Source organism: Ochotona curzoniae, unplaced genomic scaffold (genome assembly GCF_017591425.1).
Source record: "Ochotona curzoniae isolate NIBS_2020 unplaced genomic scaffold, NIBS_Ocur_1.0 contig_2599, whole genome shotgun sequence".
Taxonomy (NCBI): Eukaryota; Metazoa; Chordata; class Mammalia; order Lagomorpha; family Ochotonidae; genus Ochotona; species Ochotona curzoniae.
In genome coordinates this window covers 14,787,589-14,803,409 of record NW_024465520.1, presented here as the reverse complement: position 1 = coordinate 14,803,409, position 15,821 = coordinate 14,787,589, and the positions used below count along the sequence as shown (strand labels likewise).

Below are 15,821 nucleotides of genomic sequence, written 5' to 3'. Positions count from 1 at the left end.
GTCTGAGCTGTGTGTCGGTGGCATCCGGGAGAAGGTGCTTGCTGGGCGGAATGGAACGTTGCACGTTCTACATGAGGAAGGTGTGACAACAGGTGTTAGCAACACACTGAAAACCTGGGGGAGAGAGAAGTGCCTCGACTTACACACAGCAAGGAAGCCAAAAGGCTCCTGATAAGTCCTTCTGTTGCGCAGGTCCTTGGTGACAAGAGCCTGCAGTCATGCATGACTCCCTCCACCCACGGGTGCGTGGCAGGCACAGTGCTGTGACTGCGCTCTAACTTTCCCACGTATTCATGAAAGCTCGTAGGCCATTCCTGCACATGTCACACTGCTTACAGCAGTTACTTATAAAGGCGGGATTATTTTATTTCTGTCTTCATTTCTGTACTGTTGAATTTTCTTTAAATCAGGGATTTTTCAATGCTTTTGTAATCAGGAAACATTTCTAGAAAGCAGGTTTTATTTCATACCTTTTCAACTGTTATATCTACCTACAGACTTCTTTTTTCAACTTGAACAGAGTAAAAAAGTTTTTTTATGCAAATGAAACAGAAGCAAAATTTAGCTTTTACTGTGTTGATACTCAACAGAGATGGTCTGCTCGCAAGTGTGTGTGTGACATGGAACTGAACTAACCTGTCTTGTAATGAGTTTATTTAAACAGGCTGCCAGCAGAAACGAGGCCGAGCGTGGCCGTGTGGGCGTGTAGACCAGGCTTCTGGGTGCTGGTTTCACTGGCCGACCCACGCAGGACTTCAGCACATTGGGACGCACTGAGTACTAACCACGACCGGGACATGTGAGTAACATCGAAAACTGTCACCAAGGTGGAGTTCCAGCTAGCTTCTGACAGCTTTCACAAACCCAGACAAGCAGGGGCTAACAATGAAGCCTTTCTTTACATTTCCTACTCCTTCAAATCTAAGTTCTCAAACTGTGTCATAACTAACGACATTGGCTTTGCTATTTTGTCTGTATCAGAAGGCCAGGTAACCTCCGCTTCCTGGGGTATGCAGCAATCATTCAAGAATCCTTGCTCTTCCTATCACACGTGGGGGATACACAGCACTTCAAAAAACCGACCTTGGGTCTGGGTGTAGTGGCCTAGCAGCTCAAGTCCTCGCCATGCATACATCGCTGGGATCCCATGTGGAAGCCGGTTCCCATCCAGCTCCCTGCTTGTGGCCTGGGAAAGCAGTCGAGGACAGCCCAAAGCCTTGGGACCCTGCACCCACGTGGGAGTCATGGAAGAGACTCCTGGCTCCTGGCTTCAGATAGGCTCAGCTCTGGCCATTGGTACATTTATAATGTACAACCATTTTGGTTGCTATCAAGTGCCTTGGGGATACACCCCAGCGTTTCACGTTTCTCCAATTGCTTTTGGAGAAGACATGATCATTTGTTGCAAGAAAAGCTTGAGTTGGTGCATATGGAAGTCAGACCATAGCACAATAAGAAATGCCTAATGCTCTGTAAAAGCGAATAGAATTCCAATACAAGTAAGAGAGTCCAGTGAGCTGTGGCATGCGACAGTGGCACGTGGTGACTAGTGGCATCTGATTCAGCTGTCACCAGAGGGGACCCGTCTCTGCCAACATTGTGCTGCTGTAACAAATATCTTTTTGTTTAAGTGTAATCAATCTCCAATTGTTCGCAGGCAGGTGGCTGAGATTGTGGCTTTTGTTTTCAAGACTGTGTAACTGGCAATTTGAATGTGAACATATCAACTACACAGCAAGCTGGTTTTTGTTCTTTACTGTCCCTTGAGAATTCACTCTGCAAGCGATGATGCTTCCCCTGAGCCAGGATGGAAGCTCCAGCAGGCCCGAGACTTTTCTAGTCGCTGTTTGGGAACACGGAGTCCTGAGGTCCAAGGCAGTTTGATTCCAGAAGTGAGCCTGCAGTCAAAGCTTGAGGCTTCATCTGAAGCTGCAATTACTCCCACTCGCTCTGACAGAGCCCCCTCCAGGGGTTTCTGACTCCTGGGGAAGGTATGGGGTTGGCTTCTTTTTAAAATGAACTCCTCCCCACCCCATCCCGCCCATCACTGTTCTGCTGCTTCTTTCTCCTGTTGGAGCCTAGGGTGGGGCAGAGGTGAGAGAAGAGCGAGTGTGCTTACCCTGCTGGCCCTGTGGGAGGCACGTTCATGTTCTCTGGGCTAGAGGATGATTGTTTTGTTAGAGGGGATCTTTCTTTGGCGACACTGACGTTCTTGCCTGGGTCTTTTGGAGACTATCACAAGGGACTTGTCCTTTGTACCTCACTCGACCTGGTGGGTAGGCTCCCACGATGCCCCTGTATCGAATCTGCAGCGATGCTACTTTGAGCACTTTTCCACTGAAGCCTATTGGCCTCTCTAGTTGGCTCAATCAATAAGGAGCTTACGGGGCCAGTGCTGTTGTGTAACATGCCAAGCCTCTGCCTGCAGAGCTGGCAACTTATATGACTGCTCGTTAAAAATTCCAGCTGCTCCACTTCCAATCCAGTTCCCTGCGGATGGTCTGGGAAAACAGTGGGGGATGTTAGACCCCCCTGGTTGGCACGTTCATGCCTCCTCAGCTGCCACCCGCTCGGGAATGCAGCAGAGTGCCCCTCCTGTGGGCACTGTGGCCCTCAGGGTAGTCGGAGCTCGCACAAGATGCAGTGGGGCGGTTCCTTCAATGCAGGTAGACACTGCGGAGGCATTTTCCCTCTGTTTGGGGCCTGGGACAGGCCCAGGACATGGGACTGGAGCAGCCTTCCGAGCCTTTCTGAGACTGTACGGCATAGATGTCATGGCAATGTCACTGTGAGATGGGCAACCTCGCTTCTGCTGAAATCCTCCTAGAACTCCCGGAACACTGCAGCCTGGCTATGTGCAGTTCCAGCCCCCTGATTGCCCCAGTGACCTGCAACCTGTGGAGCCCTGAGGCTCAGGACTCGGGCTGCCTTTCCCCGGGGCGCAATCCCTGAAAACTACATCCGTTACTATCATCTCATTGCACCGTGTCTGCATGTTAACTCGCCTGGATGAGCAAGCTGAGTTACGGGACCCATGCCACTAAGCACTGGTTTGATTAAGTGGATTAGAGAATCAAAGTAAAGAAAAATAAAATGTAATGATTTTTGAGAAACTTTTTTTTTAAAGATTTACTTTTATTATTTTTTTATTGGAAAGGCGGATATACAGAGAGGAGAGACAGAGAGGAAGATCTTCCGTCCGATGATTCACTCCCCAAGTGAGCGCAACGGGTCGATACTATGCCGATCCGAAGCCAGGAGCCTCTTCCGGGTCTCCCACGCGGGTGCAGGGTCCCAAAGCTTTGGGCCGTCCTCTACTGCTTTCCCAGGCCACAGGCAGGGAGCTGGAAGGGAAGCGGGGCTGCCGGGATTAGAACCGGCGCCCATATGGGATCCCGGGCGTGCAAGGCGAGGACCTTTAACCACTTGTGCCACCGCACCGGGCCCGAGAAACATTTTTGCAATTAAAAATGCTTGAATAATTACAATAAAAAGCTACTTACATGATGATTGTACATAGAATTTTCTAACCCACAAAATGGACAATTTAATAAAGTCCATGCCCCCTTCCAAAAAATGGAAAGGAATTAGTGGCATTTGGCAATAATAGATAATATAGTGCCTATTGCAATAGCTTAATTGGCTAATCCTCCACCTCCAAGTGCTGGCATTCCATATGAACACCAGTTCATGTCCCATCTGCTCCACTTTCCATCCAGCTCCCTGCTTGTAACCTGGGAAAGCAATCAAGGATGGACCAAAGCCTTGGGACCCTGCACCCATGTGGGAGACCCAGAAGAGGCTCCTGGCTCCTGGCTCCAGATCGGTCCAGCTCTGGCTATTGTGGTCACTTGGGGAGTGAATCAGTAGATGGAAGATCTTCCTCTCTGTCTCTCAATTCTCTGTATATATCTTCCTTTCCAATAAAAATAAATAAATAAATCTCAAAAAAAAAAAAAGAGAGAACAGGTGATTTTCAAAGATCAGAAGGTTTCCGTGGTTCAATTTTAGGACTTCAAAGAAAATGCAGCAAACCAGCACCAGAGTTGGGAACCAAGGACTGTGAGGTGGAGAATCTCCCTAACCATTCCCAGCAAAGCAGTGTCCCGGGGAAGGCTCAGAGCTGGCTGATGCAGTGCGGTGCAGCAGCTTGGGCGTGCAGGAGCTCGTGGAGGCCAGAAAGGCTCAAACACCTCACTTTCCGAGGAGAAATTCTTACCATCCTTGTTGATGTTGTTTTACACCGTGTTTTGAGGTCAAATATTGCATATCAATACCTAGAAACATTTAGCCTTTGTAATTTTAACCACAAAAACCTAGCGAAAGTATTTTCACAGAGCTCATGTTACTGTGTCTGAGTGCAACTTGGGAGCGATAAGGATTTTAAAAAAAGATTTATTTTTATTGGAAAGGCAGATCCTATTTATAGAGTTAAAGAGACAGAAAGATCTGTCCGCTGGTTCACTTCCCAAATGGCCACAATATTCAAAGCTGAGTTTACCCAAAGTTGGGAGCCAGGAGCTTCTTCCAGGTCTTAATCCAAAGCCTTGGGACCCTGGACACTGTGGCCAGTGTTTATGTAGGAGAATTCCGGTCCCGGGAGTGGGGTGCGAGGAAGGCAGTTCCACTGTCACGTGACCTCCTGGACCAGCTGATGCCCACTTGGCCATCAGCAAATGCTCGCCAGAGCTGTACATTGCTGACCAACCAGGAGGTTGGCCAGAAGCTGCACGTGCGCTCTCAGCCCCCAGTTTCAATCTCCAAAAACTTCCCTCACCTGCTGAGACTCTGGGGAGCCCAGGAGTTAAGGCAATAGTGCTTTCCACCTGCCAAGGGCTTCTGTAGCAACGCCTAGCCGTGTGGGGTAGTTCCACAACAGCAGCCACTCCGGGAAGCCTGCTTCTGCTCTCTGTCACAGCTCTTCGAAGGACGGGAGGAGGAGAAGCAGGTGAGAGTTGGAGCTCCAAACAGTATTCACCTGCGTCAATTCGACTCCAAAGACAGCTACATTTCTAGATGAACTTTGTTACACTGCACTGTTATGAAAGGGTAGCCATACATAGGCCGAAAGTTGCAAAGCTGTGTATCATGATCCCAGTGTTTAAGAAAAAAAAAATGTGCGAAAGCGGAAGTTGATATCTGATAAGTTATAAAGTTCACGGGAAGTATTACAATACTACGCATGCTCTATACTGCATTCAAAGTTTGATTTAGTATAACACTGACTACAACTGGGCTTTTTCAAACTTTCAGGGCCAGCCTTGCGGTGTGGTGGGGAAAGTGGCAGAAGATGGCCCAAGTCGGGAGGCTCTGCCACCCTGGTGGGACCGCGAGGAAAAACAGCTCCAGGGTCCAGCTGGGGGAGTGAACCAACCAACAAAGCCACCTCTCCCTCTGCCTTTCAAATAAACAATTCTTAAGGGGGGGGGGGGAGGCGGGGAGCAAAAACGCCAGGGAAGCTTTGGTCCGAGACACAGCTTAAGATTTTCCTCACGGAAGAACGATGAATTAGAAAATGGCTCCTGGAATACGTAATTAAAAGTTTATTTTGGTGCAGAACGCTTCCAAATCCACGCGTATTTTGTGTCCTGATTGTCGGGGTTAGGATGACGAGGCAGGAACCTGGCGAAGTTCGGGAAACCGTGGACTGTGGCCAAGAATTCCGCGCTAACTGCCGGCATCGGCAGGCTCCAACCTCACGGCGCAAACAAGGAGAGGGGCACGTCCCGTGACCTCAGGGGTCCGAGGACTCTCTAGGGAAGCGCTCCAGCGGGCCGAGCCCTTTCGGGGCTTCCAGAACGCTAAAGAGCCGGCGCACCGGGGTCTGGCCAACAGGGCGCGCGCCTCCGGGACTGGGGGCGACTGGGGGCGGCTGGGGGCGACTGGGGGCGGCGGGGGGCGGCGAGCCCGAGAGGTCCCCCGGAGAACGCCGCGCCCCGCAGCGCGCACCGACGCCCCGCGCCAACCGGCTCCGTGCGCTCGGGCAGCCCGCCCTTCCGCCCGGCCCGTGCCAGGCCCTGGGCGCCGAACGCCCCCACGCACGGAGCGCACTCCCCGCCCGGAGCCCGCGCCGCACGCCCCCGCTTCCGCCCGCCGGCCCCACGGCCGTTGACTTTCAAACGGCGGCTGCCCGCGCTCGGCCATTGGCGGACGCGGCGCCGGGGACGCGCCGCCCACGAGGCCACGCCCGCGCGCACCTGGGGCCCTGGCACTCGGCGTCCGCTCGAGACGCGCGGCTCGGGAGGTGCGCTCGTGGCTGCGGAGTGGCCTGGTCGCGGTGAGTCCGGGGACCCGGGCCTTGGGGTGCGAGCCGCTCGCGGGGCCCCTGGCCAGCGTGTGTGTGGCGGGGGGTCGTGCGGGCTGGAGTCCTGCGTCCTTTCGCTCTTGTCCCGCTCGGAGTTGGGTTTTGGTGAGGGATCCTTCCACCTCGCCTTCGAGCTCGCGGGGGTCGGGGCGACGACGCCGGGGCGCCCCAGGACGGGGCCTGGAGACGCCGGTTCGAGACCTTGCAGGAGGCACCAGCACTGCCGTCTTGTGCGAGGTGCGCTGAGGGCGTACTAGGAGTAGATGAAATGACGCCTGGCTCTGAGAGGTGTTAGGTGGACCTGGCCCCTGGTCGGGCTCTGCGCCGGAGAGAGGGGCGAGCCGACCCTCCCCCCCCCCCAGTGTGGGGGGCTAGCCTAAATCAGGGGTGCTTCCCAGGACGCATCTTCCCTTAAGCTGTTTCAGATCACCGCAAACGTTCGTTCCATCATCACTGTTGTTGATCAGTATTATCGAGAACTCATAAAAACTCTCGTAATAATAGGCCCTTTGTGACAGTCGTGTTTCATTACCAAGTCGCAGGGAATTTTCCAGATGCAAGCGAGGGCTGTGCTGCAAGCTCCAACAGGTAGCCGCCGGTCCTGGGGAAGGCAGACACCAGAGACAGAACACCCGTTTCCAGGACCGCCTGTCGTGCTTCTGGGGAAAATAAATCCGAAGCATTAAGGAGAGAATTAATTTTAGAATAAGAGAAAAGGAATCTGGAAAAGATTGTAGAGAAGATAAAGTGTATTCAACAGCGTCTAAACCAGGATAGCCAGAAAAATATCTGAGTGCCAGGAGATTAAGTCTTCAGTCAAATATTAACTCTAAGGTGAAATTTTTAAATCCCTTGGAAAAAAGAGGTCGATGCGCTTAAGATGCCAAGGATACTGTGAGAGGAGCGAAAAGTCTCGCTCTTGTCTGACCTACACTTTAAAAATAGTGGCTGCCCTTCTGTGTACTCTTGAGGAAATCTTACAAGGTTCCTGGCGCGTCAGCACTCACGCGGCACGAATCGCAAAGTGCATTGATTTCTGCGCTCGTTTAGAAGTTGGGCCCCGACGTGCGGATCGCCATCCTTGGAAGGACAGTACTGTTATTCAGACAAGACCAAGTTTTGACGCTAGGTGATGTTTTATATTGACTTTCAGAAAAAAAATGTTGCTGAATATGTTCCATGAGGTGTATTCCTCTTCGGGTAGAAAAGGAAAGGATTACAAATTTCTTCGGTCAGTTCCTGGTTCAGTTGCGTTAATACTCTGTTTTTTAGTATAGGAAATAAGGTTGATTTCAAAATCATTTTAAAAGGTTCGAATGGGCAGAGTTAAAATCAGATCTGACTCTTAAGATTTTTTTCAAATTTTGAGTTGTGACGATGCTTCATTGCTTTTGCGTATTTGTATGAGAAAGGTTTTGCAAACATTTTGTTATGTTTGTGGGTGATTCAGCTGTAATTTATTCCATAAAGATTTGTTTTATGGTTTGAAGGGTAGAGTTAAGAGAAGGAAGGACAGATCGGCCTTCATGGGCTGGCTCACTTCACAGAAAGGTGGCAGCGGCCAGTGCTGGGTCTTTCTGAAGTCAGGAGCCCAGGCAGGTGCAGGGTCCCTGCCACGTGAGCCATCCTCTGCTGCTTCCACACTATTAGCAGGAAGCTGAATTGGAAGTGCAATGCCGGGACTTGAACCGGTGCCCATGTGGAGTGCTGGTGCTGCAGACCGAGGCTTAGCTTGCTGCACCATGGTGTCAGCCTCTGCAGTAGTGTTTCTTAAAGAAGTGTTGGTTATGGGAAATGAACGCTTTTCTTATCAGTTCGGCCCACAAAGTTGCCAGCTGCATCTGGGAGGCGCACCACCTGAATTTTCCCAGACTTAACTGCTGACTCATTCAAAGCCAAGGTCTGCAGCTGATTCTGATGTGGTAAATAGGATTTCTTTTCCGAGGCTGTAAAATGTATTGAATGTGTTATTATCTACGTCTTGAGGTAAAAGACAGTAAAACGTTAATAAATGCAAAAGTAATGTATGTAAAAGAATGAGTAATATACGTTAAAAAATATCTGAGGGGCAGCAACGAACGCCGCTGTGTGCGGGTTCTCTCCCCAGGTGCCTTCGGGATCCACGCAGGTGCACCCTGAAGCCAGGGGTAGCCAGGAGCTTGTCTCCACCCCGAGCTGGACTGGATCCTGGCCCCCACGTGGGTGGCGGGGACCCAGGAGCAGCACCTGCTGCTTGTCAGGGCGCTGAGTTGGGAGTGGAGCCCGGTCCAAGTACTCCGGTATGGGACTCGGTGTCTGTACCTGCTGGGCTCTGTGCTCACCCGGTGATTTGATATGACTCTATTATCTGTTATTGTGATACCTGTTGGGGAACTGTATAGAAAATTGGCATTCTGCAGAAAAATTTGGAAAATCAGAAATGTGTTGGCTTAAATACAAGAAATTAGTGAAATAACTTACAAGTAGATAGTTCAGGCTTCGGTTTTTTTCTGGGCGGTTCCCCCTCCCCTTTTTTAGTTTTGTATTTCTTGTAACTTTCATGAAGGAAGCAGGAATTGAATTCAGTACCAGTTTTTATTTAGATTTTTGGTATTCATGGGGTAAAATAACATTTCCCCCCTTTGCTTTTGGTGCAAGTCTGGGTCCCATGTGAGAAAGGCTGTTTTGTTTCTGAGGTTTTTTTTTTTTAAGCTTTATTGAAAAGGTGGATTTACAGAGAGAAGGAGAAGACAGTCTTCCGTTTGCTAGTTTACTGCTCAGGTGGCTGCCCGGTCGAAGGCGGGAGCTGTTCCTGGACTCTGCGTGGATGCGCAGGCCAAGGACTTGGGCCGCTGCCCTTCCCGGGTAGGCAAAAGCGGGAAGCTTTTAAGTTAATTCTGCCTGTCCTCATTTATTTTCTAACTTTCTTTAACTTGGATGCTCATTCTGTGTTCCTTCTTTTTGCTTGTGGGAATGCACGGTGTCAGCTCCACGCTGTTAGCGGCCGTCAGCGGTTGCTGTGAGAATGTTGGTTGTTTCACAGTAACACTGGAGCTGGGAGCTGGGTATCCTTGTCCGTCGTTTTCCTTCTAGGCCTTGGGGACGTCACTACAATCTTTTCTAGCATTGCTTGTTGCTTTGGGAGTGTTCTGGTTGTCCGTTGCTGTGTGACAAGCAAGATTTGGCTGACTCCGTGGCTTTCTCAAGCACATTACAGGCCGCTGGTTCGGAAGTGGAGCAGCCAGGACTTGGAGGGCGTTGGCATGACAGTGTTAACCTGCTGGACCAGCGCAACCCCATGCTCTTGCTTTTGCATACTTCAGAGCATCCCGTGGAGGCCTAGGCTGTCCCTGATGGGCGTTCCCTGGAATTTGTCATCTTTCTGTTGTTGCCTGGGTCCTTTGATTTTTTTGAGTCAGTTTCCTGGGACACGTGGGCTCATTAGGCTCGGGAGTGTGGTCACTTTAAATGGCGGATTTCCTGGTGGACTCTCATGTTACAGCTTTTTCCATGCAAAATAGATTTAACTTTTTAAAAATAACAAAACAAAACTCTAGGCTCTCTATTCACACTGAGCTGGAGAGAGTTACTCATTCAGGCAATGAAGTGAGTGTCTCAGCGTGCCGAGTTCTGTGTTGAGGTTCCGGGAGTGCAGCTGGCTCAAGCGCAGGCGCTGTCCTGGCAGGCTTGTGGCTCTCGCTGTGCGCTGTGAGCCCCATGCATTGTGTGCATTGAGTGTGGCAGACAGGAAGCCAGGTACTGTAACCGAGAGCCTGAAGCGCTTTTGTTTATTAAAAACATGATGTTAACTTTGCTGTTGTTTTCATAAACCTAAACATGAAAAGTTATAAAAGAATTTAGTTACAGTTACATTTTACAGGAGTAGCACTCCTGTTTAAGGTATTTTGTTTCAGGCTTAATGGTGGGAATTGATGTCCCAGGGCAGTCCTGCCTGAGGAATCGGCTTGCACTGAGAGAGCAGATACGATGCAGACCATCAGGGCTCTGTTAGTGGAAGCAGCAAAGCTTAAAAGAAAATCCAGCACCGTTGCGGTGGGCTGGCTCAGCAGTTGAGCGTGCTGCCTGGTGTCCCTGGGTCCTGTTGGGAAGGACGCCTGCAGTCCGGCTCTGCCCGTGGTGGCCGAGCCAAGATGGGTATCTGCTGCTGAACTGAGTTGAGTCCCAGGTCACTTTGGGCATTTGGGGGGCAAACCAGACGATGGCAGTCTCGTCTCTTGTTGGCCCCTTAAATAAATGAGTAATTTTTAAAGGATCTGTTTATTTGAAAAGCAGAGTTAGGTACTTCATCCTCTGGTTCACCTCCCAAATGGCCACAACAGCTGGAGCTGGACCAGTCAGCAGCCAGAGCTTCATCCAGGTCTCAAGGCAGGTGGATGCAGGTGCTCAGGTACCTGTGCCATCCCCTGCTGCTCTCCTGGGCACATCAACAGGGAGCTGGATTGGAAGTGGAACACCAGGGAATAAACTGGCACCCGTGGGCCTGGGGCAGTAGCTTAGTGGCTTAAGTCCTCACCTTGCAAGTGCTGGGATCCCATATGGGTGCCAGTTTGTATCCTGGCAGTTCTACTTCCTTCTAGCTCCCTGCTTGTAGCCTGGGAAAGCAGTGAAAGATAGGCCAAAACCCACGTGGGAGACTCGAAGGAGGCTCCTCGCTTCGAATAAGCACAGCTCTAGCTGTTGAGGCCACTTGAGGAGTGAACCAGAGGATGGAAGATCTTCCTCTGTGTCTCCCCTTCTGTTTGTAAGTCTGATTTTCCAATAAAAACAAAGGAACTAGCATCCATACAGGATGCCGGTGCAGCAGGCCGCAGCTGTACCCACTATGCCACAGTACCAGCCGCAATAAACGCCTTTTCAAAAACAAAAGTGATGTTTTGCTTATTTGGAGTTTAAACATACTATTCCAATTCAAAGCAACTAAGAAATGGTATTTATTAATTTCCTTTAGATTCCATTAGTCAGCTTCGAGGTCTTTCCTTTTCGATGAAGGAATGTAACTGTGGTGAGGTCCGCCTTGTCATGTTGTCCTAGAGAGCAGTGCCTTTGCATAATGTGTTCGGTTTTGGTTTTAGCATCCTAGTTTGTGAAAAGTTACACAGCACAGTTGTTAGTGGATGTATTCATTACACATAAGTAAATTTGAGTAATTCAAAGCATTTTACTACAAATTAATGGGAATTGTTTTGTTTGAGGTGATTTTCATTATAAAGGGCTAAGTTCTTAAATTTATTTAATATTATATGCTAGGGACTGAATTACTGAGAAAGCTGCATTTTAAAAAATATCGTAGTAAAGAGTTCAATTTAAAAAAATTTTTTAAATAATGAGTATTTTTTACAATTTTTAACTGTAAGTTCTTATTTTGATGTTGTTCCCAGTTGAGAGGGACGCATGCCCTGTGGGCCTCTAGGCAGGGTCCAGGTGTGGAGGAAAGCGGATAGGGTAGGTATTTCAGATTTTCTTGTGTCTACAGCAAGGCCGCTCCTTACTGTCACACCGTTAGCACCTGGGGATGCGGGACGGTCATTTGACACTGAGATATCTGGATGTGGAAGACTGTTCCAAGGTTGTTGAGTGTTTTTTTTTTTAAAGATTTATTTTTTTTATTGCAAAGTCAGATATACAGAGAGGAGGAGAGACAGAGGGGAAGATCTTCCATCCCATGATTCACTCCCCAAGTGAGCCACAATGGCCGGTGCTGCGCCAATCCGAAGCCAGGAGCCAGGAACTTCTGCCAGGTCTTCCATGATGGTGCAGGGTCCTAAGGTTTTCAGCTGTCCTCGACTTCCTTCCCAGGCCACAAGCAGGGAGCTGGAAGGGAAGTGGAGCATCTGGGATTAGAACCGGCGCCCATATGGGATCCTGGCACGTTCAAGGCGAGGACTTTAGCCGCTAGGCCATGCCACCAGGCCCTTGAGTGTGTTTTTTTAAGACTTTTTTTTTTTTTTTGCAAAGGCTGATCAGATTTACAGAGAGGAGGTGAGACAGAAAGACCTTAACAGCTGCTGACTTACTTCCCAAATGACCACAGTGGAGGGACTGAACCAAACCGCAGCCAGGAGCCAGGAACTGTTCTCCCAAGGCTTTGGACTGAACCAAACCGCAGCCAGGAGCCAGGAACTGTTCTCCCAAGGCTTTGGGCCGTCCTCTACTGCTTGCCCAGCCCATAGCAGGGAGCTGGATGGGAAGTGAGGCTGCTGGGATACGAATTGGCACCCATATGGGATCCCCGTGCTCCAGGGGGAGTTAGCCATTGGCCATTGTGCTGGGCCCACTGAGTGGTTTTGATAGTTCTGAGACACTTGTCACCTGGGTTGCACCGGGGTTGAGAAAATCTTTCCCAAGTCTGTTGACTGTCTGAGTCCACCTTAGTTCATCCATGGAGCCAGATGCTTGCTGCAAAGCTTGGCCAGAAGACTCGGCCAGACTGTACTTTGCATCCTCTGGCCAGGCGCGCTGTGTCTTCTGGCCTAGGTGAGCTGGCTGTCGTCCCTCTGTGCATCGATTCATTAACAATGCAAAGGTCGGTGCCTGAAGCTTTTACAGTATGTGAAGATGTGTGTGTTATGTAGACTGAAAATATATTGTATTCTCTTAACAGGAAATGCACAATTTTGAGGACGAGTTGACGTGTCCCATTTGTTACAGCATTTTTGAAGACCCTCGGGTACTGCCATGCTCTCACACATTCTGCAGGAATTGTCTGGAAAACGTTCTTCAGGCATCTGGTCACTTTTACATATGGAGACCTTTACGCATTCCACTCAAGTGTCCTAATTGCAGAAGCATTATTGAAATCGCTCCTACTGGTATCGAATCTTTACCTGTTAACTTTGCACTCATGGCCATTATTGAAAAGTACCAGCAAGAAGACCATCCAGATATTGCCACCTGCCCGGAACATTATAGGCAACCGTTAAATGTTTATTGTCTGCTAGATAAAAAGTTAGTTTGTGGCCATTGCCTTACCATAGGTCAGCATCATGGTCACCCCATTGATGACCTTCAAAGTGCCTATCTGAAAGAAAAAGACACACCTCAAAAACTGCTTAAACAATTAACAGACACACACTGGAAAGAAGTTTCTCATGTTATTGAGAAGTTGGAAGAACAAAAATCTCTTTCTGAGAAAATGGTCCAAGGTGATAAGGAAATTGTCCTGCAGTATTTTAATGAACTCAGTAACACAATAGAACAGAAAAAAAACGCCTTCCTGACCGCTCTCTGTGATGTTGGCCATCTGATTAGTCAGGAATATTCTCCCCAAATTGAAAGAATGAAAGAACTGAGAGCGCAGCAGCAGGAGCTGATGGCGCTGGCGGCGGCGCTGCCCGAGGAGCCTCCCCTCAGGTTCCTGGAGAAGGTGGACGAGGTGCGCCAGCGCGTGCAGACTCTGAGGCAGAGCGCGCTGCCCGAGGCGCGGCCCGTGGAGATCTGTCCTCGGGTAAGCCACGTGCTGAAGGAAGAGTGGAGCAGAACAGAAATTGGGCAAATTAAGAAAGCTGTAATTCCTAAAATGAAGATTTCTGCAAAAAGGATACCACCGTGTTCTTGGCCTGAAAAGGATGACAGAGAAGTTGAACTTTTAAAACTTGTAAATACTGCTATTGTTACGCTAATTGCAGTGATAATGATGGTAATGCTATTTTTCAACCAACACATAATCACCTTTTTAAATGAGATCACTTCAGTGTGTTTTTCTGACATTGCTCTGTCAGTTTACCAAAGTTTATCTAAAAATTTTCATGATGTAGAGACTATGCTATCTCATGCTTTATACTTGTTGAAGGAATTTATCTGGAACTTAGTTTCTCATTGAGTCGTTTGGATGGGCTTGCTCTGTGAGAGCAGAGCCTAAGCGTTGTTAACTAGAAACGGGTAGAACGAAGAGCATACTACACTCGGTGCAGCACATATAAACATACCTGTTAAATCCTTTGCATTTCTTTCAAGTTGAAATGATGTATCAATGTTAGAAACGACACAGAACCTGGAATATTCAAGTCAGTGTTAGGAAACCGTGCGGGAGTGTTGTGGTCATGTGGGTTAAGCCTGCAGCAGGCATCGCGTGTGGCTGCAGCCCGGCTCCCTGTGAAAGCAGCGGGGGCTCCCCCGCGCCTGTGGCTTCCTGCGGGAGACGGTCCAGCTCAGCTGCCACTGCGCCATGTGGGAAGTGAACCAGCACAAGGTCTGGCTCTCTTGTCTGTAACTGCCCGTCACAGAAATAAAAACATGTGAAAACGAACGTGTACTAGTGACTTGATTATAATGCCAATACATTTCCATATGTTTTCTGACTCGACAGAGGTAGACTTAAGGCTGTTGTGACTGAAGCGTTTTTTTACACCTACTGTCTTTTGTTATTTAAATGTAACATAATGGTTGACTTTGCAGTTCTTCCAGCATTTAGATTAAGATGGCAACATAGCCACAGTGTGTAGGCCTCTGTTGTGATGTGCTGGGAGCTGTTCTCCCAGGGAGCAGCCAGGTCCCCAGAGCAGGTGAGCTCACACGTGAGCAGGGTCGGGTAGCTGTAGGCTGAAGCGCTTCGCATTTTTGATTGGGAGAATAAGGATGGTGATTAGGTTTAAACTCAAAGGAACAAAAAGTGGTAAGGGGGTTTGGGATCAGAGATACCTGGGCTCACACTTCAGATGTGTTCAGTAGATTTAGGAGTCTTACTGTATTCGCTCACATTAATTCGAGATTCATTGCTTTTGAATAATTTGTTAGGGAACAATGATAATTCTCTAATGCTTATAACATTCTGTAGCTTGTATATTTTTTTTGTATTATCAAATACATTATTGAATTAAAAATCAAAATGTCACATCAAAACATTTGTTTTGGTAGTATGTTCCAAACTCAGTTGATTTTAATGGCATCATATAAAATATCTGAGAAGTCTTACTGAATTTGGAATACGCCAGGACATGAGTGGCGCCCATACAGGATGCTGGTGTTTGAAGGTGAGGACTAGCCTGGGAAGCATCGGCCCCTGTGGTAGGAATCTGTAAAATCAGGAGTATGTTTACCTGTCGACATTTCTGACATTTTGTTATACCAGTTTTTTTTATTAAGTGTGCATATTGCTAAGCATGTAACTTATAATAAATGTTTTTCTATCTTTACTAGCATGAGTACTCAAAGTATGTAACATTTTGACAAACTAATTTGCATTGAGTAGTTTTAATAAGGTACTTAGAAACGTGATTTCTGTATATATTTTAAATCACTATCGCTTCAGTACTCTGCTACACTGGTTACTTAAATGTAGTCAAAAGTTCATTATGTTAATATCAGTGGCAGAGGACTCAATTATAATCACAGCAGTTTATAATTTAACAGGGAAGGAGGAGTCCAGAGAGAGAGGTATCTTCCATCCAAATGACTGCCAGTGGGCGGAATTGGCTCACCTGGCGCCAAGAGCCAGGGTATCCCATAAGGGGGACAGCCCAAGGATTTCCTAGGACATCAGCAGGGAGCCATATAAGTGTTGCAGGATACTCAATCCAGC

The 15,821-nt window shown here is 48.6% G+C and overlaps 1 protein-coding gene across 2 annotated transcripts; it reads left to right on the top strand.

Annotated features, from left to right (window-relative positions):
* The first annotated feature begins 6,204 nt into the window (after window positions 1-6,204).
* Window positions 6,205-15,043, top strand: TRIM59 (tripartite motif containing 59). 2 transcript variants are annotated; one of them, XM_040974886.1, is made up of 2 exons: window positions 6,205-6,277; window positions 12,906-15,043. In XM_040974886.1, exon 2 carries the CDS (start codon window positions 12,909-12,911, stop codon window positions 14,121-14,123), a length of 1,215 nt encoding a protein of 404 aa, XP_040830820.1. In that variant the 5' UTR covers window positions 6,205-6,277; window positions 12,906-12,908; the 3' UTR covers window positions 14,124-15,043. The 2 variants fall into 2 exon arrangements, with proteins under 2 accessions (XP_040830820.1, XP_040830821.1); XM_040974887.1 differs by lacking the exon at window positions 6,205-6,277 and adding an exon at window positions 7,356-7,433.
* Window positions 15,044-15,821: the final 778 nt, after the last annotated feature.

Excerpts from the sequence above, each read along its gene's own strand:
- TRIM59 (XM_040974886.1), top strand. The coding sequence starts at position 12,909 with ATGCACAATTTTGAGGACGAGTTGACGTGTCCCATTTGTTACAGCATT.